We start from the raw sequence: 20,605 nt of genomic DNA on the forward strand, positions 1-20,605 counted from the left end.
CATGGGGTGCCTATACATACAAACAGCAAAGATCAGAGCATTCTCCTAATAACCACATAACCATTTGCTGTGAAATTTACACTTATCCACAATCATACAGTACATCAAGGAAATCCTTGGTAATGGCTAAATATACATTGCAGAAATTATTGCATAAGACTGTATAAGTACATATGATGTATGGGTTTGTGTGTCAAGAAAAGTTTAATGTCTTCTTAGAGATTATATTTCTTTGTCTTTTTTTTTTTCTTCAATTTAGTTGCAAAGCTTGAAGCTGAATCAGTGCAGGCAACCAGTGATGTAAATGGACAAAGTCATTCAAATACTCTCACGTTTCAAGACTCTGTACTTGCTGCAAAGTCCTCTATGCGAATGATGAAAGTGAAGCAGAAATTGGATTCTGTTTTGGTATGTTCATTTCTTTCTCTCATTTGTTTTCATTTTCAGCTTTCTGTTTATACACCTATTTGCTGTCTTACTACTGAAATAGGGACCCTGCAAGGCAGAGGTGTCAAACTGCATTCCTCGAGGGCCGCAAACAGGTCATGTTTTCAGGATTTCCTTGTATTGCACAGGTGACAATTTAATCACCTGCACAGAATGATTCCAGCACCTTGCGCAATACAAGGAAATCCTGAAAACACGACCTGTTTGCGGCCCTCGAGGAATGCAGTTTGACACCTCTGCTGTAAGGTCATCCCATAGAATACATGTTCACAATGAGCATACATGCAAAGTCAGTATTGGGGTGCATGTAGACTACCGTATTTTCGGTCCGAGTGTGATCCGACAAAATATCAGCTCGCACTCGGACCAATGTTAGTCTTTGGGGCAGTGCACATGTTCAATTTTTTTGTCCTGGGACAGAGTCTGCCTGAGGAAAGTCACTGTATACACGATTTTCATCCACAAATCAGATCACACTCGGCCATACAAGTTGAAGGGTCCATAAAAAAAAAAAAAGTGGACAGCACTTGGATGACATCCAAGTGCAGTTCAATTGTCAAGAACTGACAAAGTTGAAACTCTTTGGCGTTATGGCATAAAAACATGAAATATATGAAATTTAAATTGCATTACTGCTCTAGAAAATAGGAAAAAATGAGAATACTTAGCTCATAAATTGGCCAATTCTTGTATACCCAGCAGCCATGATAAGGCGATTCTCTTTGCTGGCAGACTATCCTAATGTGAATCCTCTTCCTTGGCTGTAGCCTGCATTTATATGGGTAGATAGGATTCTGCTGTGATTAAAACGCGCTAGAGACTGATGGGTGGGGTGCTCGGTCAGAGAGCCTATGTATACAAATATTAAAAGACTCTGTCCCTTCCAAGCAGAAAACAGGTGTATACAGGTGCAGGTGCAAACTAAGTGTAGCCGTCTCCATATGTAACAAAGTTGCACTCTGTAGCACTATAGCATGGAAACATTGGCCAATTCATGAATACCCAGTAGGTTTGATTTTGTTTGCTGGGAACCTATTCTAATGTGAATCCTCTCCTGGGCTGAAGCCTACATTTATATGGGTAGGTAAGTCTTTTGCTATTTGTGTACACAGGCTCTGTCTGACTGAGCACTTCACCCATCCGCCTCTGACTTTTTAACCTTCGTCCGGCTGAGTATGTACAATTGTAACTATTCCGTTTTAAAATTGCAATAACTTTTTTTTTTCGAAAAGCCGTAGAGGGCTGAAATTTTGTGACATCTCTGCAGTTTTGGTCCACAATATATTGGCCAAATTTCAATAAAATATATGTATAATGCAGCCTGACGAAAGTTAAATAACAGCAGGATCCTACCAACCCAATTAAATGTAGTCTTCAGCCTATAAGAGGTTTCACATTAGGATAGCGTCCCAGCAAAGAGAACCGCCTTATCACGGCCGCTGGGTGTATATGAATTGGCCAATTTATGCTCCAAGTATTCTAATTTTATCCTTTTTTTTGAGCATTAGTGCAATTCAAATTTCATATATTTCATATTTGCATGCTAACACCACAGAGTGCAACTTTGGTTACATATGGAGATGGCTACTCTTAGTTTGCACCTCTACACACCTGTTTTCTGTTTGGAAGTGATGATCAGTCTTGTGCCAATTGCCAAGAACTGACAGAATGGAGAAGATGAAGGTGGAGATTTTTTCCCCCCCATCTTTTCCACGTCCAAGAAAATCGGATCACACAATGATCAAACTCTGATTATTTTAAACTACACTAATCTGAACGATTTTCTCAGATGAGACTTTGTTGTGTGACCCTAACCTTACTGTAGATGTAGAAGGATGTTATGTCTTAAGCTAAATCTTAACCAACTTTATCAACCATAAGATTTATTTTCGGATCATTGTATACTGAGTTCTTTTCAGGTGTATTAAAAAATCATGCCTGTGGTCATATCTATGATTTTTTTTGTTTTTTGTCAGCTAATAGTACCATGTGATTGATGCCTCTAACAGATGATAACCATCAACCATAGGCTCTCATGTTACAAAATAAAATACCGTATATACTCGTGTATAAGCTGAGATTTTCAGCATTTTTGGGGGGCTGAAAATGCTCCCCTCGGCTTATACATGAGTCATTGTCCCAGAAATTCAGCAAGGAAGATTGAGGGGAGCAGCGGGAGGAGCCGGCGGCTGTGACATCATACTCACCCTCCACGCTCCGTTGCTGAATGTCCCTGAATCTCTGTTGACCCGGTGCAGCAGCTGTTCCTGTGTTGAGCGATCACGTAGTACTGCTTATTAAGGTAATGAATATGTACGCGTCTGGACTCCCATAGGTGTGGAGCGTATATTCATTGCCTTAATGAGCAGTACCACGTGACCGCTCAACACAGGAACAGCTTGTACGACAGGAGCCACGCATACAACGAGTGGACCTGTAGAGCCACGTATACAACGGGGAGCCACGCGTACAACATGGGGAGCCATGCATATGACGGGGGAGCATGGGGGAGCCATGCATATGACGGGGAGGATGGGGGAGCCACTCATATGATGGAGCCACGCATATGACGGGGAGGACGGGGAGCCACACATTCATATGACGTAGGAGCCACGCATATGATGGGGGAGGACAGGGGAGCCACGCATATGACAGGGGAGGACGGGGGAGCCAGGCATATGACTGGGGAGGATGGGGGAGCCAGGCATACAACGATGGGTCCGGGGGAGCCACACATGCAATGAGGGGACAGGGGAGCCACACAGAGCAGGACAGGGATAAGGGGACAATGCGTACCTGGCTTATACTCGAGTCAATAAGCTTACCCAGTTTTCCTTGGCAAAATTAGGTGCCTCGGCTTATACTCGGGTCGGCTTATACTTTAGTATATATGGTATATATTTTTTGCTGGAATTCGTAAGTTTTTATTTAATTGTTTTCATGACAAATTGTGTATTTCAGTTCAGGAAAGATGAAAGCTAGACATCTGTAATTTACTTGGGTGCGTATTATAGCGACATCTAGAATAGGTGTTTATGTTGGGTTGGGTACCTAATAGAGCGAACGTGCTGGGATAATGTGTTATCAGAGCATGCTTTGATGCTAACCGAGTGTCTTTGGCGTGCTTGAAAAATATCTTCCGAGTCCCCGTGTCTGGTCAACAGCCGCAACGCATGCAGGGATTATCTAAGAAACAGGCAATCCCTGCATGTGTTGTGGCTGTCGACCAGCTGCGAGACATACAGGCGCGGGAATCAAACTTATTTATCGAGCTCGTCAAAGACAATCAGTTAGCAACTGAGCAATCTCTGATAACACCTTATCCAATCAAGTTCGTTTATCACTATTACCGAACAGAAATCCGAAATTAAATGTGTCTATCACTAGGAAATTCTCCTTAGAAAAGCTATCCCGGGAGAGTGTTAGGACTGTTTCTTTAAAAATTGCACAACATATCAGCATTTATTAGCAGTTACAGCCTTACGTTATTGACCTCATTTAGGCCAATATGTGGATCTTTTCTCTCTTTATCTCTCCCCGTAGTTCACACTATTGCAGCTTTATGGTTTCAATAAAATGTTACCATATCATGGAAAATTTCAGTTATTTTTCACCAATAGAAAGCAATGAGAAAGTGCAAAAACCTTGCAAAAGCTTCAGCAAACAGCATTTTTTTGCTGAATTTCTTTGGAGTATAACGCTAACTTTATTAAACATCTACAGTAGACAAATAACATGCAAAAATACAGCAGAAAAAACCCCTGCAAAACTGTGTGTAAACATAGCCTAACTTTTTTTTAATTTCTGGTTAAATGGTCCCAAAACAGATTTAATAATGGAAATAACTACTGGACATGTGAAGAGAGCCTTTGCCACATCTGTTTTTCACTTTCTTAAGCCTCACCCCATAAACGTTGAATTACTGTTGACTTAAGACCGTGTCGCTGACTGTCTAATGGAATAAAGGGGTCAGGACAATTGATTGTCTAGGAAAGTAAAGATCCACCATGTCAAACTTCCGATTCTTCTTTTCTGTCTGAGAAAAGCCGCCACCATACATGTCTGGCAATGGCTCTCTCATAGAGAACACTGAAGAGGTCTGGTATGGTGGAGTCAGATGTATGGGAGCGACGGCCGGGAAGGCCATTGGCTGTATGGAGGGCTTTAGGCAGTCAGTGACAACTCACCATCCTGAAACAGTCATCATTCATTCCACCATGTAGAAACAGAAAAACTTGTATCTCATTTTCAAATAAAAACCCTTCTAGCTGTGCCAACTGTCCATTGTAAGTGATGTTTTCTTTTTCCATGTGATTTCTTTGTAGTTGCCCTAGAACAAAGCAATATTCTCAATCTTCCTGTATCTTTGGTTGTTTGTTTTAGCACTTAATTATAAAACAACAGTGATCATGCATATGTAGTATGAAACCCTGCAGAGCTGTTACATCATACCTGCTGCTGGCTATCCAGGTGGTTATCTTTGTAAGTTTTGCTCAATCTTCCTTCTAACCCAAGCTCTAAAAGAGATAATTCACGTTGACAACATCTCCTATGTGTAAGCGGCATACATATGTGAGTTAATTAGTTTTGAAGCATTGAGTTACATTAGGACTGTTCAGCCCAAGGCATATTTATTCCTTTTGAAGTTTTTTTTTTTCCTTTGCTGTATCTCAGGACTACGTAAATATTAAAATGTGTGTGATATGTGATCATAATTGTTCATTTGGCCACTAGTTACAGCAAAGTAAAGTGTAGTAAATAGTGATGAGCGCATATACTAGTCACTCGAGATTTCTCGAGCATGCTCGGGGGTCCTCTGAGTATTTTTTACCAACCAACCAGGCAACCCCCACAAGTACTTATGCTTTAGAAAAACTAAATCTCCGAGCACTAAAAAATACTCGGAGGACCCCCGAGCATGCTCGAGAAATCTCGAGTAACCAGTATATTCGCTCATCACTAGTAGTAAAGTCTACACCAAAAAATATGAAAAATATGGCTCAATATAAGTTTTGTCTCTGGAATCTAGTATAATATTACATTAGGGAAAGCCTTGTGTATGAGGATGGAGAATCTATCATCCATCCTAACAAAAATGGCTTCCCGATTGCACCCCATTAAAAAGTGTGGGGCCCTTACAGTTTGGGAGAACTGTCCCCAACGGCTTTTGAAAAGTTACAGTAGTTTGTCAAATGGTTTAAGGGGAACCTGTCACTCAATTCAAGGGCTGCATGAATAAGAGTTTGGGGGCATGAATGCAGCGAAATATATTTTATTCTGAAACACTGCGTGTTTTAGAAAACTGGGCTGGGTGCCATAGGGAGAGATTAAATGAGTCCGATGTGGTCCTCACCTGGATTCTCCCCAACACGCTCCAGTAGAATGACAGGTCTTTCCTATGTGTATACTTGGGGAAAGACCTTTCATTCAGCTTCAAAGGGGCTGCGAGACAAAATCAGACTTTCATCTTTTCATGTGATTCCCGACTGGCTCTTCAACCTACGTTGTTTTTAAACACTGACGCGTTTCAGAGAAGACTATACCTGGTTACAGTCATGTAGCCAGGCTCTGATTCATGCTGCTCGTGGTTTAAGTAACTTGAAAGGAGTGACAGGTTATCTTTAAGAAATAATGGCTAGTAGAACTTTGTTGAGCTACTGAGTTATAAAATCTAAACTTATATGATCCTCCATAACTAAACTGTTCCTCAAACGCAGATTTGAGCACCGCCTTAGATGTAGAACACCTTCTAAATATTAAAGGAAACATAGGGTGTTAGTTTATAGGTTGAATTCAATGGATGTATTTCTTCTTTCAACCTTAAAACCTTTCATACTATGTTTTAACCCCTTACCAACACCCGCTATACATATACTACGCAAGACTGTAGTTTGCGTGTGGAGCTGGTTGTTGGGGTGAGCTCACTTCATACCCGCCAGCTAATAGCTGCGCGTTAGGACTCACTCACCACCATAGTTTCAGTTTGTGTGCGATCTGAGGTTTGAGTACCCTAAGGGCACAAATGCATTCAGTAAAAAGTAGCAAAAGTTTTAAAAATATGAAAAAAATTAAAACATATAAGTTCAAATCGCCTACTTTTCCTCCTCTCCTGTTCAGAAAGGTCAGAGTTATCAAAGTATATGAAAAAAAAAACAAAAAGAAGCAAAACCTGATTGTTAAAAAAAAAAAAATCTAAATGCCAAAATTGAAAAAAAAATGCTGTAACAAGCAATCAAAGTGTATTATCCCAAAATGATATCAATAATAACATTGTCTAGTCCTGTAAAAAATGAGCTCTCACAACAGCTTTATTAACCAAAAAAATGAAACTGTTAAGGTTTTGGAAAATGTTGACCCAATGAAAAATATTTTTTTTTTTCACATTTCTGATTTTCATAATTTTTATTGCCACTAAAATAAGAAAAAACTGGACAAGACAGATCATTTTTAATACAACACACAAAGTGCCCTGCAAAAACAATTCCCCAAAAATAATCTCAGAATTGCGTTTTTTTTTTTAGCAATTTCACTGAACTTGGAATTTATTATTATTTTTAAAAGTGCACTATATGATCAAATGAATGGTGTTATTCAAAAGTACAATTTGTCACGCAAAAAATCAAACCCTCAAATGTTTACGTAGACAGAGGATATGGCACCGCAGATTGCACTATTCCATGTGGCACTCCTTTAGCCTCAGATAAATGAGCACCTATGGAGAAATTTGATGTATGTGCGAGGATGTGAAGCCTAAGCTATTTTACTTGTATCAGTCCTTTTAAATAACAATTATTACATATGTTCTCAGCATGGAAAGGGTTAATATACTCCATGATATATACTCCAGGCAATGACAAGCATTCATGTAAACAATAAAAAAAAAATATTAAAACACATTGGTTTCAAAAAATTTTTTTTTTCTCGCGCCCATCCCATTTTGGAATGAAATCGCAAATTCTGGCAGTAGAAAAAAAAACTGCCACCTGCACTGCTTCAAGTGTGATCAGATAAAAAACGGATAGCATTCGTCCAATTTTTATGGTGGTGTGAGCAACCTCTGATTATGCTAATCACACTCTGATCAGAATTTTATCAGAGTATAATCTGATTTTCTTGGCAGGTGGAGAACGTTGTTTGTTCTTACATCTTATTTATAATGTCAGTCCAAGAAAATTGGACAGCATTTGAATATCATCCAAGTGCGGTCTAATTTTTTTTATGGACCCATAGAGTTGAATGGGCAAAAGCAAATTGTGCGTGTTGCGATTTTTTTTTTTTTCTTCGAGTTGGTCCTAGGGAAAAAAAAGCATGTGCGCAGCCCCATTGAATAACATGGGGACAAGTGCTATCTGTCAAAATGACGGACAGCACTCGTTCAAGTTGTACGGTCGTGTGCACAAGATCAGAGAGTAACCCCTCATAGGGCTTCATCAACTGAAAATTTTAAAAAAATTATAGCTTTTGGAAGAAGGGGTGAAAAAAAACCTCGCCCTGTCATTAAGGGGTTAAAGAGATTTAATTTGGTGGATATTGCTCAGGCTAAATATTTCTGCCTAGTAAGGAACGTGTTCTTGGGAAGCAGTCAAGTTTGTATTAATAGAGCTTCAACTATTATCCACCTTTATGTATCTGTACCGCCCTCCCCCTCCTTTGTATGCGCAGTTCCAAGCAGGAAACATTGGGATTTAAACTGGTTTTTCCAGCAAATCTTTTCAATACCTGATACTTTAGTTAAACACAACAGTATACGTCTATTTACTGTACAGATGATAGAAACTGGCTCTCATTTATATATAAGCTGGTGTAAAAATGGATTCACTTTAGAAGAACTTACTGAAAACATTTGTCTCCCTGGCATTAGAAATATATTATGTATGTTATATGCAGTAACCACCGATCGACCAAACCGCTGCACGACCAGCTCTACCCTCACCTAGCGTATCCTCACCCATCCCTTGTAGATTGTGAGCCCTCGCGGGCAGGGTCCTCTCTTCTACTGTACCAGTCATGACTTGTATTGTTTAAGATTACTCTACTTGTTGTTATGTATACCCCTCACATGTAAAGTGCCATGAAATAAATGGCGCTATAATAATAAATAATAGTAATATATATAATATGCTTTATATTTTGGGCAAAATGTTATAATTTACTCAATAAATTCCCTACTAGATAATGCAACTTTTTTTTTATTCAAGTGCAGCGCAATCTTCTTACTAGCTATTTATATTAAAGGTGTTATCCAGGACTATTTAATTTTTTTACTATGGGCCTAAGATCCAACATGCAGGTAGTTGCTAACTACCTGTGTCAGATGCCAATCTCTGCCAACTCAGACCTGTCTGACTGCTCCTGCCGGTGATTCGACGCCTTCCATTAATGTCCTGTTGGCAGTGCAGCTTCTCCCGTGCTTTGCTCTGTTGATGAGGCGTGACTGGCGACATCATGCTGATTGACAGCCAGATGCCTAACTGCAAGGAGCCAGCTATCAATCAGCATGACGCCAGCAGTCACGCCCCTTCAACAGAGCAACCCAGAAGAACAAGAGCTGCTCTTTTGAAGTGGAGCAGCTGAATTGCCAGCAGGAGTGGTTGGTGACTGCTCTGTGCTTTTGTCGGGTAGCACAGGCCGGTTGTTGAATCTGTCATCTAGCTGCTCTGCAATCACGGAGGCTTGATCCATCAACCAGGGAGGACGCTCCCTGGTGTTCCACCGGACTTACACCTCTAGCTGAGCAGCACAATTATCAACTGAGGGTACCTTGTGAAGCGAAAACTGCAAACTAATCCAGTCTGCAGCCATTTATGCACATCTAGTGAACAAATGTAAGTTTTTGCCTCCTCACACACTATATATTTTTGGGGGTTTCCCTATAGGTGTGTTCCATAGGTTCTTAGTGTATGATTCTTCATACACATATTTCTTTTGTTAACCATAGTAGGTGGTTATAAGAGAAACAGCGACCATTGTACGCGCAGGTGTTTTTATGTTTTATGTTTAGTTTCTTTCACGTTCAATAGTCAGCAACAGCACAGAGGCTGACCTGACATCAGCAGCTTCCACTACCCCCTTCTTTTCCCTACAGGTGCACCAGTGTATCACTTGCTTGGCATGTTTTTTTATTTTTGTTTATCTCCATTGCGTAGCTATTAGCTAGTAAAGTGCATATACTAATTTCCACTGAGATTGTTCTCTGGAGGCAGTTACGGTACTTTTTTCCCTTGTGTGACGTTGCCCAATCATAGGCAGACTGCAACATTAGAGAGATAAAAGAAAACATCCCTGAGCAGATCAAGACAGGCTCTCTGTGATCTGCGAAGACTGATATTTTTTAACATGGCATCCATGTTAAGGCTATATAGGTGAGGAATGGCACTGTATGGCATTTGTCACGGGTAACTGTTAAACGTTTGCCTCGTGAGCTTTGTATAAAACATTCTATATGGGACAGATGTGTGTGACTGATGCCTAACATCCAGCCCTCCTAGGCTATGATGTCGTCCCTTTATCCGAAACGTCTTGGACAGCTCATAAAGTGATATGAACAGGACTTAACTTTTATGCTAGAGACCCCAAGATTATGAGTGTCTCCATTACATGGACAACCTATTCATTTTCTCTTGAGTCTTTTTTTTATTAATGTATTGGCTTTAGGTTTCCACCAGAAATAATATACCCATGTAAAATGTGCTGTTTTTTATGTACACATTTAAGAATAAGAATCATGTAGGTGTAAAGCTCTTTGTGTTCTGTTTCACAGATCTCTTTATATTTGGTTTCATAGTTTACTTCCACATTTTGACTACTGTGTGTGGGGCCTGACTTTATGTGTGAACCATTGTTCCATTTTATGTTATGGAATTGTCCCAAGCTGTCCCTTCGACAGGTGTTTTTGATCGTCTTTGCACAGGTGCATTCTCTGTGTGGGCGTGATATTGGGAATTCTGCCAAGCACAGCCATCTCTATAGTAATCCACAAACAGCAAGAATCAGGGGATGTACTATGTAAACAAATACAATAGGGCGGCTGCAAAAGTGAGAAGTAATGAGAAGAGTAATTACAAGGTGGATAAAAGTTTCCATTCCCTGAAAGCCCTGTTACTTTCGTTTTTGTCATTCATTACTTCTGCTTATATAGATATGTAATGTGTGTGTCATGGCATATACAGTCATGGCAGAAAATGTTGGCACCTTTGAAATTGTTCCAGAAAATGAAGTATTTCTCACAAAAAATTATTGCAATTAGAAGTTTTGTTATACACATATTCATTTCCTTTGTGTGTATTGGAACACCACAAAATGCAGAGGAGAAAAAGGCAAATTGTACATAATTTCACACAAAACCCCCAAAATAGGCCGGACAAAATTGTGGGTAAACAATTTTGTTTCAATCATGTGATGCTCGTTCAAACTCAGCTGTGGCAAGTAACAAGTGTGGGCAATATGAAAATCACACCTGAAACCAAAAGGGGAGAAGTTGACACATCTTTGAATTATGTGTCTGTGTGTGCCACACAAAGCACAGAGAACAGAACGAGAAGAAGATAACTGTCTGGGGACTTGAGAACCAAAATTGTTGAAAAATATCTACAAGGTTACAAGTCAATCTCCAGAGATCTTGATGTTCCCTTTGTCCACAGTGTGCCAACATAAGTAGTTAACAACCCATGGCACTGTAGCTAATCTCCCTGGATGTAGGTGGCAGAGAATAACTGATGAAAGGTTGCAATGCAGGATAGTCCGGATGGTGGATTAGCAGCCCAAATAAAGTTCCAAAGAAATTCAAATGGTCCTGCAGGCTCAGGGTGCATCAGTGTCAGTGCCAACTATTAGTGATGAGCAAATATACTCGTTACTTGAGATTTCTCGAACATGCTCGGTGGTCCTCCGAGTATTTTTTAGTTCTTGGAGATTTAGTTTTTCTTGCCACAGCTGAATGATTTACATCTATTAGCCAGCATAAGTATATGTGGGGATTCCTAGCAACCAGGCAACCCCCACATGTACTTATGCTGGCTAACAGATGTAAATCATTCAGCTGCGGCAAGAAAAACTAAATCTCCGAGCACTAAAAAAATACTCTGAGGACCCCCGAGCGTGCTCGAGAAATCTCGAGTAACGAGTATATTCGCTCATCACTTTCAACTATTCATTGACATTTGAATGAAATGAAAGACTATGGCAGGAGACCCCTGAGGACCCAAGTGATGACACAGTGACATAAAAAAAGCTAGACTGCAGTTTGCCAAAATGTCTGTGAGTAAGCCAAAATCCTTCTGAGAAAGCGTCTTGTGGGAAGGTGAGACCGAGATAGAGCTTTTTCGTAAAGTACATCATTCTACTGTTTTCTGAAGACAGAATGAGGCCTACGGAGAAAAGGACATCATAACTACAGTTGCTTGTAAAAGTATTTATACCCTTTGGCTTTTTACTTATTTTGTTACATTACAGCCTGTGGTTAAATATTTTTGTTATCTGATTTGTGCATCATTAAATACACTAAGTTTGTGAAGTGAGAAAATTCTTGGCAAAAATTAAATTTAGGGGACCAAGTAGCTAAAAATTGGCATGTGCATATGTATTCACAACTTTTGCTGTGAAGACGGTAAAAAATTCTGGTGCAAGCATTTACCTTCTGAAGTCACATGCTTAGTGGAAATCCACCTGTGCGCAATCTGAGTGTCACATGGTCTGTCAGTAGATACACACCTCTTCTGAATGGCCACAGATGCTGCGACACCATGAAGCAAGAGGCCCCACTGATCAAACAGCACCATGAAGACCAAGGAGATCTCCAAACAAGTCGGGGACAAAGTTGTTGAGAAGAACAAGTCAGGTTTGGGTTATTAAAAAAAAAATAAAAAATTGATGCAACTCTTTAAAAAAAAAAAAAAACCTGTGGAATTCCAGGTTATGAGGTAATAAAACATCAAAAATACCAAGGGGGTAAATACTTTAGCAAGTCACCATACAGTCAAATATGGTGGAGGTTCAAAGGTGTTTTGAAACTGCTTTATTGACTCTGGCACTGGGAGCCTTGACTGTATACAAGGCATCACGAAATCTAAACATAACCAAAGGATTTGTGGTCACAGTGTAGTGCCCGTTGTCAGAAAGCTGGGTTTGCGTCATAGGTCTTCGAGTAGCACAATGACCCCAAACATACTTCAAGAAGCACCCAGAAATGAATGGAACCAAAGTGCTGGAGAGTTCTGAAGTGGCGAGCAATGGGTCCAGATCTAAATCCCATTGGACACCTGTGGAGATGTATATAGACTCTCCTGGAAGGGGCGTGACTATGACAGCTGCCTTGGTCTTCACTGCGCAGCAGGCAGGTGGTACTCCAGGGTTGTGTCTGGCTGTGGCTGCTGACCCAACTTGGAGAACATGAACATTAGGACAGGTGCGGGCATCAGGCAGGACTAGCAGATGAGCACGGATGAATCTCAGATGAGTAGGCTGGCATGGTTAAGACACAGGGCCGGCAGGAACGGCAGAGACACTGGGCTGGCAGGAACGGCAGAGACACAGGGCCGGCAGGAACGGCAGAGACACAGAGCTGGCAGGAACGGCAGAGACACAGGGCCGGCAGGAACGGCAGAGACACATGACTGGTTGGTGTGGTGTTTGAAGGAACAGGTAGGGATCTGTTCACACAGGAGATGCAGGTACGGATATGATGTATGAAGGAACAGGTTGGAACCTGTTCACAAAGGAGGTGAAGGTAAGGAAGCAAACAGGAAGGAATGAAGTATGAAGGAGCAGGTAGGGACCTTTTCACACAGGAAGAGAAGTGCAAGGCTGCAAGGGAGCAACAAGAGATAGCGCAGCAACAAAAGCTAAGAGCGGAACCGCAAGGAATGCAGAGAGGAGCTGCAGCAAGAGATTACTGCAGCAGCAAAAGCTAAGCAGAGCGGAACCACAAGGATTCGGAGAGGAGCTGCAGCAAGAGATTACTGCAGCAGCAAAAGCTAAGCAGAGCGGAACCACAAGGATTCGGAGAGGAGCTGCAGCAAGAGATTACTGCAGCAGCAGAAGCTAAGCAGAGCGGAACCACAAAGAATGCGGAAAGGAGCTGCAGCAAGAGATTACTGCAGCAGCAGAGCAGAGTAGAACGGAGCAGAGGCAAAGCTGAAAGAGAGCAGAGCCCAAGCAAAGTCACAAGGGTTCAGAGCAGGCAGAGCCACAAGAGTGCGGAGCATAAGCAGACTGAGAACACAAGGAAAGACACAGCAGGGAAGGAAGCCACAGACAAGGAGACAGGAGATAGGACTAAGTTCAGACAAGGTAGTGGAACAAGACAAGGTACAAGAACAAAGACACAGGGACCAGGATCTTCTGTCTCCTGGAGGGCGGACAAACCTAAACAAGGCAAAGCAAGGACACAGAGACCAGGATATACAGCCTCCTGGAGGGCAGACCAACAAGAACTAAGAGTAGAGCCTCCAGAGATGAAGGAACACAGAGCAAGGCCTGGCAACCGAGAAGCTAAACACAAACTGAGCTAACACAATGCACAGGCCCAGTCCGCTGGGTGGAGCTGCACTAAATACTGGAGTCCTCTTGGTAATTGGTCAGGAACAGATTAGACAGGTGCACCTGATTCCTATAAGAACCAGAGAGTTCAGGTGCCGCCCCCCTATCCACACAGCCAGGAAGCATGCAGAGAGCAGAGGCACAGAATATGGAGCTGGCAAGAAACAGAAACCACATCATGACCTGGAGCAATGGGTAAGATAGTGTGTGAGATGAGAGGCCATGCTGTGATGCAAACAGAGTTGTTACACACACTAAGGAAAAAAACGTGTATAACAAAACATGTAATTTGCAATAATTTTCTGGGAGAAATACTTCATTTTCTGAAACAATGTCATGGGTTCCCACACTTTCGTGTGTGTTTTATATTTACACTACTCACAAAAGTTAGTCATATGTACGGTAACTTTCAGGCAATTTATGAAAAGCATAAAAAGTTTACGCTGCAGTAATATTTTAGCATGAAAGTGGGGCATTTATGTAGAAGCATTCAATGGTGATTTCCTTATCTCCAACGATTTATGGAAACAAAAGCCAACGGTGGTGGGTATGCCACAGCAAAAAATGTCAATGTCTCAATAACTTGTCATGTGGCCTTTAGAAACAATTACAGCTTGACCCATGCTGTTCACAAGTTGTTGTCTGCTGACACATGGCATCCCGGTCTTTTTGAAGGGCGGTCTCAGGTCAGTGAGGTTCTGGGGTGCAGAGTTATGAACCTCTACCTGGTAACTCTGTTGATTATCATAGGTTTTCTATGGGACTCAGATCTGGGGAAAGTACAGGCCACTCCATTTGAGGTACCCCAGTCTCCAGCAGCCGATCCCTAATGATGCAACTTTGATGAGCATGGAGCATTGTTGTCCATGAAGATGAAATTAGGTCTGTGTTGTTCATGCAGAGGCCCAATGACTGTTCGGATAACATCATTAATCCAAGTAGTAGGGGCTTGTACCATACACAAAGTGTAGGGCAGTTCTGTATTGTCTACACACTTGCCCACACTGTAACACCACCACCATAGACTTGTTTGGTTCCAACAGTGGCTGATGCATAGTGCTCTCCTTGATGTGTCCCAAAATCAATGGCGCCGGTCACTTCTGCTGAGCAGGTATTGATTTTCATTAGTGAACAGCACTGAGGCCCACAGGTCCATCGTCCATCGCCCAGCGTCGATGCAAGACGATGATGCCTCTTCCTATTGGTGTGGTCAGGAACTTTTGTCATCTAGCACGAAGACTACACTGATGTAAATGATTTTGAATGGTCTGATGTGACACTTTGGTGACTCTCACCTCCTTTAAATGCGCCTGGAGTTGTGTAGCATTCATCATCCGGTTCCAAAGGGCATTGATCAAAATGAAGCAGTAATCCGTGTGAGATGTGGCCAGAGTATATCCACTTCTCTGCCTTTCTGTTACTTTTCCAATCTCTCTGTATCTGTGTTGCAACCTGCTGATGACTCTGACACACTTAGCTCAGTGGTCACTTCTGTCTGAGAATATCCTGCTTGAAGCCTTGCAATGGCGAGGTACTGTTCATAAATTTTTAGGCATCATAATGGTCTCATGATGTTAAAATGTGAGCAGCATGATGTGGCGGACTATATTATCATTTATTATAGCGCCATTTATTCCATGGCGCCTTTCATGTGAAAAGGGGTATATATAATAAAAACAAGTACAATAATCTTAAACAATACAAGTCACCAACTGGAACAGGAAGAGAGCGGACCCTGCCCGCGGGGGCTCAGTCTACAAGGGATGGGTGAGGATACAGTAGGTGAGGGGAGACAGGACATATATAGATAGATATATAATCAGGGCTGGCTTTAGACAAAGTAGGACCCTGCACGAAAGTTTAAAATGGGGCCCTAAATGGTGGAAAATTGCACCATTGCAAACAAAAATTTAGGCTGCATTTACATGCGCTGAATTCAGATAGTTAAATGAGCGTGATCGACAATATTGAAGTTCAGCGCTTTTTTTTTGCCAACCTCTTTACACAGGATGAGGAAGTGAGGAAGAATGATGGGCACAGAACAATCAGGAGTAGATCAATTTCTTCCCATACAGTATCATTTTATCAGTAGCAAATCTGCAGTTTTCACCTGGCGATGTACTGCTGAGAACAATGATTTTTGTTCCACCATAAGCAATCCAATCACTCAATGAATGAGCAGCATTTTGCTCATTGTTTGTTTGATTACTGACATTCTTACACCTATGAACTCTCGTCTATGCTGCCAAGATTTATAAATGTGGATGCTACATGCACACTGCATGTTACGTATACACTGCATATATATATACATATATATATATATATATATATATATATATATATATATATTATTTTTTTCTATTTAAGTGGTGTAATTCTTTTTTGAAATTTGTAAAATAAAAAAGTAAATAAAAAATGTTGCTTTGGTCACCATTTTCCAAGACACGTAATGTTTTAATTTTCGTGCTATGGAGGTGTGTCAGGGCTTATTTTTGCACCTTGAGCTGCCATTTTTACTGATATTATTTGGGGTAGATACAATATTTTGATCGCCTCTTGCTGCATTTTATTGCAATATCGTGGAGACCAAAAAAACGTAATTCTGGCGTTTTTTTCTCATTACGCAATTTATTGATCAGATAAATTTATTTTATATTTTGATAGATCAGACTCTTACGAATGCAGCAATACCAAATATGTGTATTTTTTAATATATATTTTTTTTATTGTTTTAATGCAATTATAAGTGTACTTTCGCAGTAGAGGCTGTGGGCCCCCAAGGTTCATTCAGCTTCCTGGATATTAATGTTAATAATTTTTATAGTGCTCTTAATTCCAAGTCATGGCACATACAAAAACAGGGTTTACAGTACAGAAAAAGTATAGCTAAACATGGCTAACGCACGTGTTCAATAAGAGTGAAGATCCTGCCTATCTTGACTGCTGCTAACACTACTGTGCTTATAAAGTGGTCTGTCTGGGTGAGTCAAAAATTATTTGCACTTTGGCTGTAGAATTTATGTTAATCACTTTCAGAAAAGGCAAATACAACAATTTTCAACATAACTGCCAAGTTTTTCAATAGCCTTTGTTTATGTACCAACAAGCTTTTGTAATCTTTTATTAAAAAATATTTGGGGCTGAGCTGTGATTGGCGAATGCACTGCTACGTTCACCGCTTCATCAGACCTGAATTTTTGTTCTCGTAGGGATGCTTTCAGGGTGCATAATCCACCTTCACTCATCTATCCAACAGAATCGGTTCACGTGCACACTCATTGTTATCTGTCGTGGACAGGGGTCTAGCTTGTTCTTCATGACGGATACATGTGCTACTTTCCTTGAACTTCTCTCCATTTAAGTGACAAAACACTTTTTATTCAGTCGCCATGACAGCACAACGAGAGAGGGGATCCGCCCTTCCGGGACAGGAAACCTCAGACATAAAAAGGGCGGCACCTCGCTCCCCCGCCAGTTGGTTTCCTGTCCCTGACAGTGGAACCTCTTCAGACAGGCCCAGAGAAGAGGGTCGAAGATAGAAGTTATCCCACTCCTGACAGGCCGATGCAGGTAGCGGGGGTCCCCTACCTCGGCCTGATCAGGAGGATGGAAGCACCACACGGCAGGGGGACTGTCTGTGTAGGTGACAGCAGGAGGAAGCAGCCCTAAGAGGGGGGTTGGCTTCTGGGGTGCCGCTATTTACCTGGAACGTAAGGCCCCATGGTGCGCATCTGCTGGAGCCTCCGAGGTCGGTCCGCTGCTGGCGCTGGGGTCTGCGATGGCTGGGGAGCGCTGCCGTCCTTGTTCGGCGCGTCTGCTCTCAGCGCCGCGGCCGCGTCCGGAAGGGGCGTGTCCTGATGACGCGGCGTGCGGCGCGGGGCGATGCCGCGCATGCGCGGTGGCGCCTTATTCCGGCTAATGGCGGCGCCCGGTGTCGGAGGTGGGATTTTGGCCTTGGGGTCCGGCGCTCTGAGGAAGCGGGGCAGTACCAATCAGCGGTGCACCGAGGAATGGCCCTGCTGACCCCCATCCGGGGGTGGTACCCAGGGGGATGGATTTAAGCGCTGCACTGAGGCCTCAACATTGTTCCTGTCCACCATTTCTGGAATGGAGTCTCTGGAAGGAACACCGCAGCTGGGCGGTGAGCAGCAGCAGTCACCTGAACAACCTTTGAGCAGCTCCCAGCGGCGTTCTAGTGGCAGTAGTCGCGCTGGTAGAGCCAAAGAGGCTCAGAAATCAACTAAGTCCTCAGGCCGTAAGGAATCTCCGGCTAAGAAGGACCCCCCGATTACGGTACCATTCGCTGCAGGGATGGGTAAGTGAGCTTCGTGAAAGTACGTTTTCAGATAGCTGTCCCTCCTTGTATTCCCTCTCTCCTTATTAGGGGAGGAAATCTGTGTCCAAATCCAAACATAGGGAGTTTGCTATCTGTACGGAGCCGCTTCCAGATGGACATAAAAAGAAATTGTGCAGCATCTGCATTCAACAGTTAATTGAGGACGAGGCCCCTGACCTTACGTCTACTCTTAGGGATTTGGTTAGACAGGAGGTCAGAGATTCCATGAGGTCTCAGAAGACAGTTTCAAAAAAGAGGAAGGAGATATTATCCCCAGCCTCGGATGTGGATTCAGACACAGGTGGTATGAGCTCGGATTCTCATCCGTCATCATCATCAGAGGATGTGGAATCTAGTCGAACCTGTCTATCACTGGATAAGGTTAACCGCTTAGTCAAAGCTGTCAACAACACTATGGGCATTGAGGAGACCCAGGCGGAATGTTCCATACAGGACATAATGTTTAAAGGCATAGATCGCAAATCCAGAAGAGTGTTTCCGGTAGTTGATAAAGTTAAGTCACTGATTACGAGGGAATGGAAGAAACCCAAAAGGAAGGGGTCACTCCCACCAGCGTTCAAAAGAAGGTATCCCTTTGAGGAAGAGGCTTCTTCCTCCTGGGACAAGGTCCCGAAACTGGATGCGGCGGTGGCCAAAGCATGTAAAAAGACATCTCTCCCATTTGAGGATCTGGGAAGCCTAAAAGACTCGCTTGATAGGAAAGCTGAGGTATTCCTTAAAGGAGCTTGGGAAACATCAGCAGGTTCCCTGAGGCCGGCGATTGCGGCCACCTGCACTGCCCGGTCGTTGATGGTATGGCTGGGTAATCTAGAAGACCAGCTCAAGGACAAGGTTCCTAGGAGCGAGATCCTATCATCTATGTCTATGATTCAGGATGCAGCAGCTTTCCTTTCGGATGCGTTAGCCGATTCCGTTAGGCTAGCTGCAAGGTCATCAGCACTGTCCAATGCGGCCCGTAGAGCTCTTTGGATAAAATGCTGGCCAGGAGACTTACAGGCCAGATCGAAACTATGTGGCATCCCCTGTGAGGGGGTTCATTTGTTTGGCCCAGTCCTGGATGAGCTTCTAGAAAAAGCAGGTGACAATAAAAAGCGATTCCCTCTTCTAACAAGACCCTTCTATAGACGGGAATACAACAGAGGAGGGCCGTATCGTCGAAGATCGGACAGAGATTCAAATAGAGATTCGACCAGATATAACTCTTACAGAAGAAGAGGTAGAGGTTTTATGTTTAACTCTCCTAGAGACTCTAAAAAGCCTCAATGACTGGCGGACCAGGTGGGCGGTAGGCTGTTGGCCTTCTACCCAGCCTGGTTGAAAATCACCAATAGTCCATGGATACTCAGTATCATTAAAGAGGGGTTAAAGTTCCAATTCCACCATACCCCCCAGGACAAATTTAAATTAACCCCTATCCGTTCTTCTCCCGCAGAACAATTGGCGTTGGAGTCAGAGGTTCGAGATCTCCAAAAAAAGGGGGTTCTCGTTAAAGTACCTATGGAGGAACAAGGTACAGGGTTTTACTCCCCTTTATTCCTGATAAAGAAGCCAGATGGATCATATCGTACCATCATCAATCTGAAGGGCCTGAATGTATTCCTGCTGGTCCCATCCTTTAAGATGGAATCTGTGAAGTCGGCAATAAAGCTCCTTTTTCACAATTGCTTCATGGTTGTCTTAGATCTGAAAGACGCCTATTACCATGTCCCGATACATGCAACTCATCAGCGCTTTCTCAGGGTGGCGGTTTCCCTTGCCGCCACAGTAGAACACTTTCAATATCGGGCACTCCCCTTTGGTGTTGCGGTCGCACCTCGGGTTTTCACTAAGATTATGGTAGAGGTTATGGCACACCTTCATGAGCAAAACATACTAATAATTCCCTACCTGGATGATTTATTGATCGTGGGGCGTTCAGAGGTACACTGTAAAGATCAGTTGGAGAAAGTGATAGCAGCATTACACAACTTAGGATGGATTATCAATCTCAAAAAGTCGCGTCTTCAGCCCTCAACGTCACAGCAGTTTTTGGGTCTTACTGTGGATTCGAGTCAGCAGGAATGTCGCCTGCCAGACTCAAAAGTTGATTCTATTCGTCGGCTGGCCTCCAAAGCAATTAATAATCCAGTAGTCTCCTTAAGAAATGCTATGTCACTCTTAGGTTCACTTACTTCTTGTTTTCCGGCGGTGATGTGGGCACAGTTTCACTCCAGGCCTCTGCAATGGGATATTCTGCATAATTTTAGGCGGCTGGGCGCTAAC

At 42.6% G+C, this 20,605-nt stretch overlaps 1 protein-coding gene across 4 annotated transcripts in view; it reads left to right on the forward strand.

Annotated features, from left to right (window-relative positions):
• The window catches only part of AHI1 (Abelson helper integration site 1), a 372,368-nt gene that overhangs the window by 117,360 nt on the left and 234,403 nt on the right, over positions 1–20,605 (forward strand). For all 4 annotated transcript variants that reach the window (XM_069725981.1, XM_069725982.1, XM_069725980.1 and 1 more), the window contains exon 18: positions 260–408. In XM_069725981.1, the coding sequence (XP_069582082.1) occupies positions 260–408 (149 nt within the window). The remainder of the gene's footprint in view (positions 1–259; positions 409–20,605) is intronic.

The sequence above is a fragment of the Ranitomeya imitator genome, chromosome 5 (genome assembly GCF_032444005.1).
Source record: "Ranitomeya imitator isolate aRanImi1 chromosome 5, aRanImi1.pri, whole genome shotgun sequence".
Lineage (NCBI taxonomy): Eukaryota > Metazoa > Chordata > Amphibia > Anura > Dendrobatidae > Ranitomeya > Ranitomeya imitator.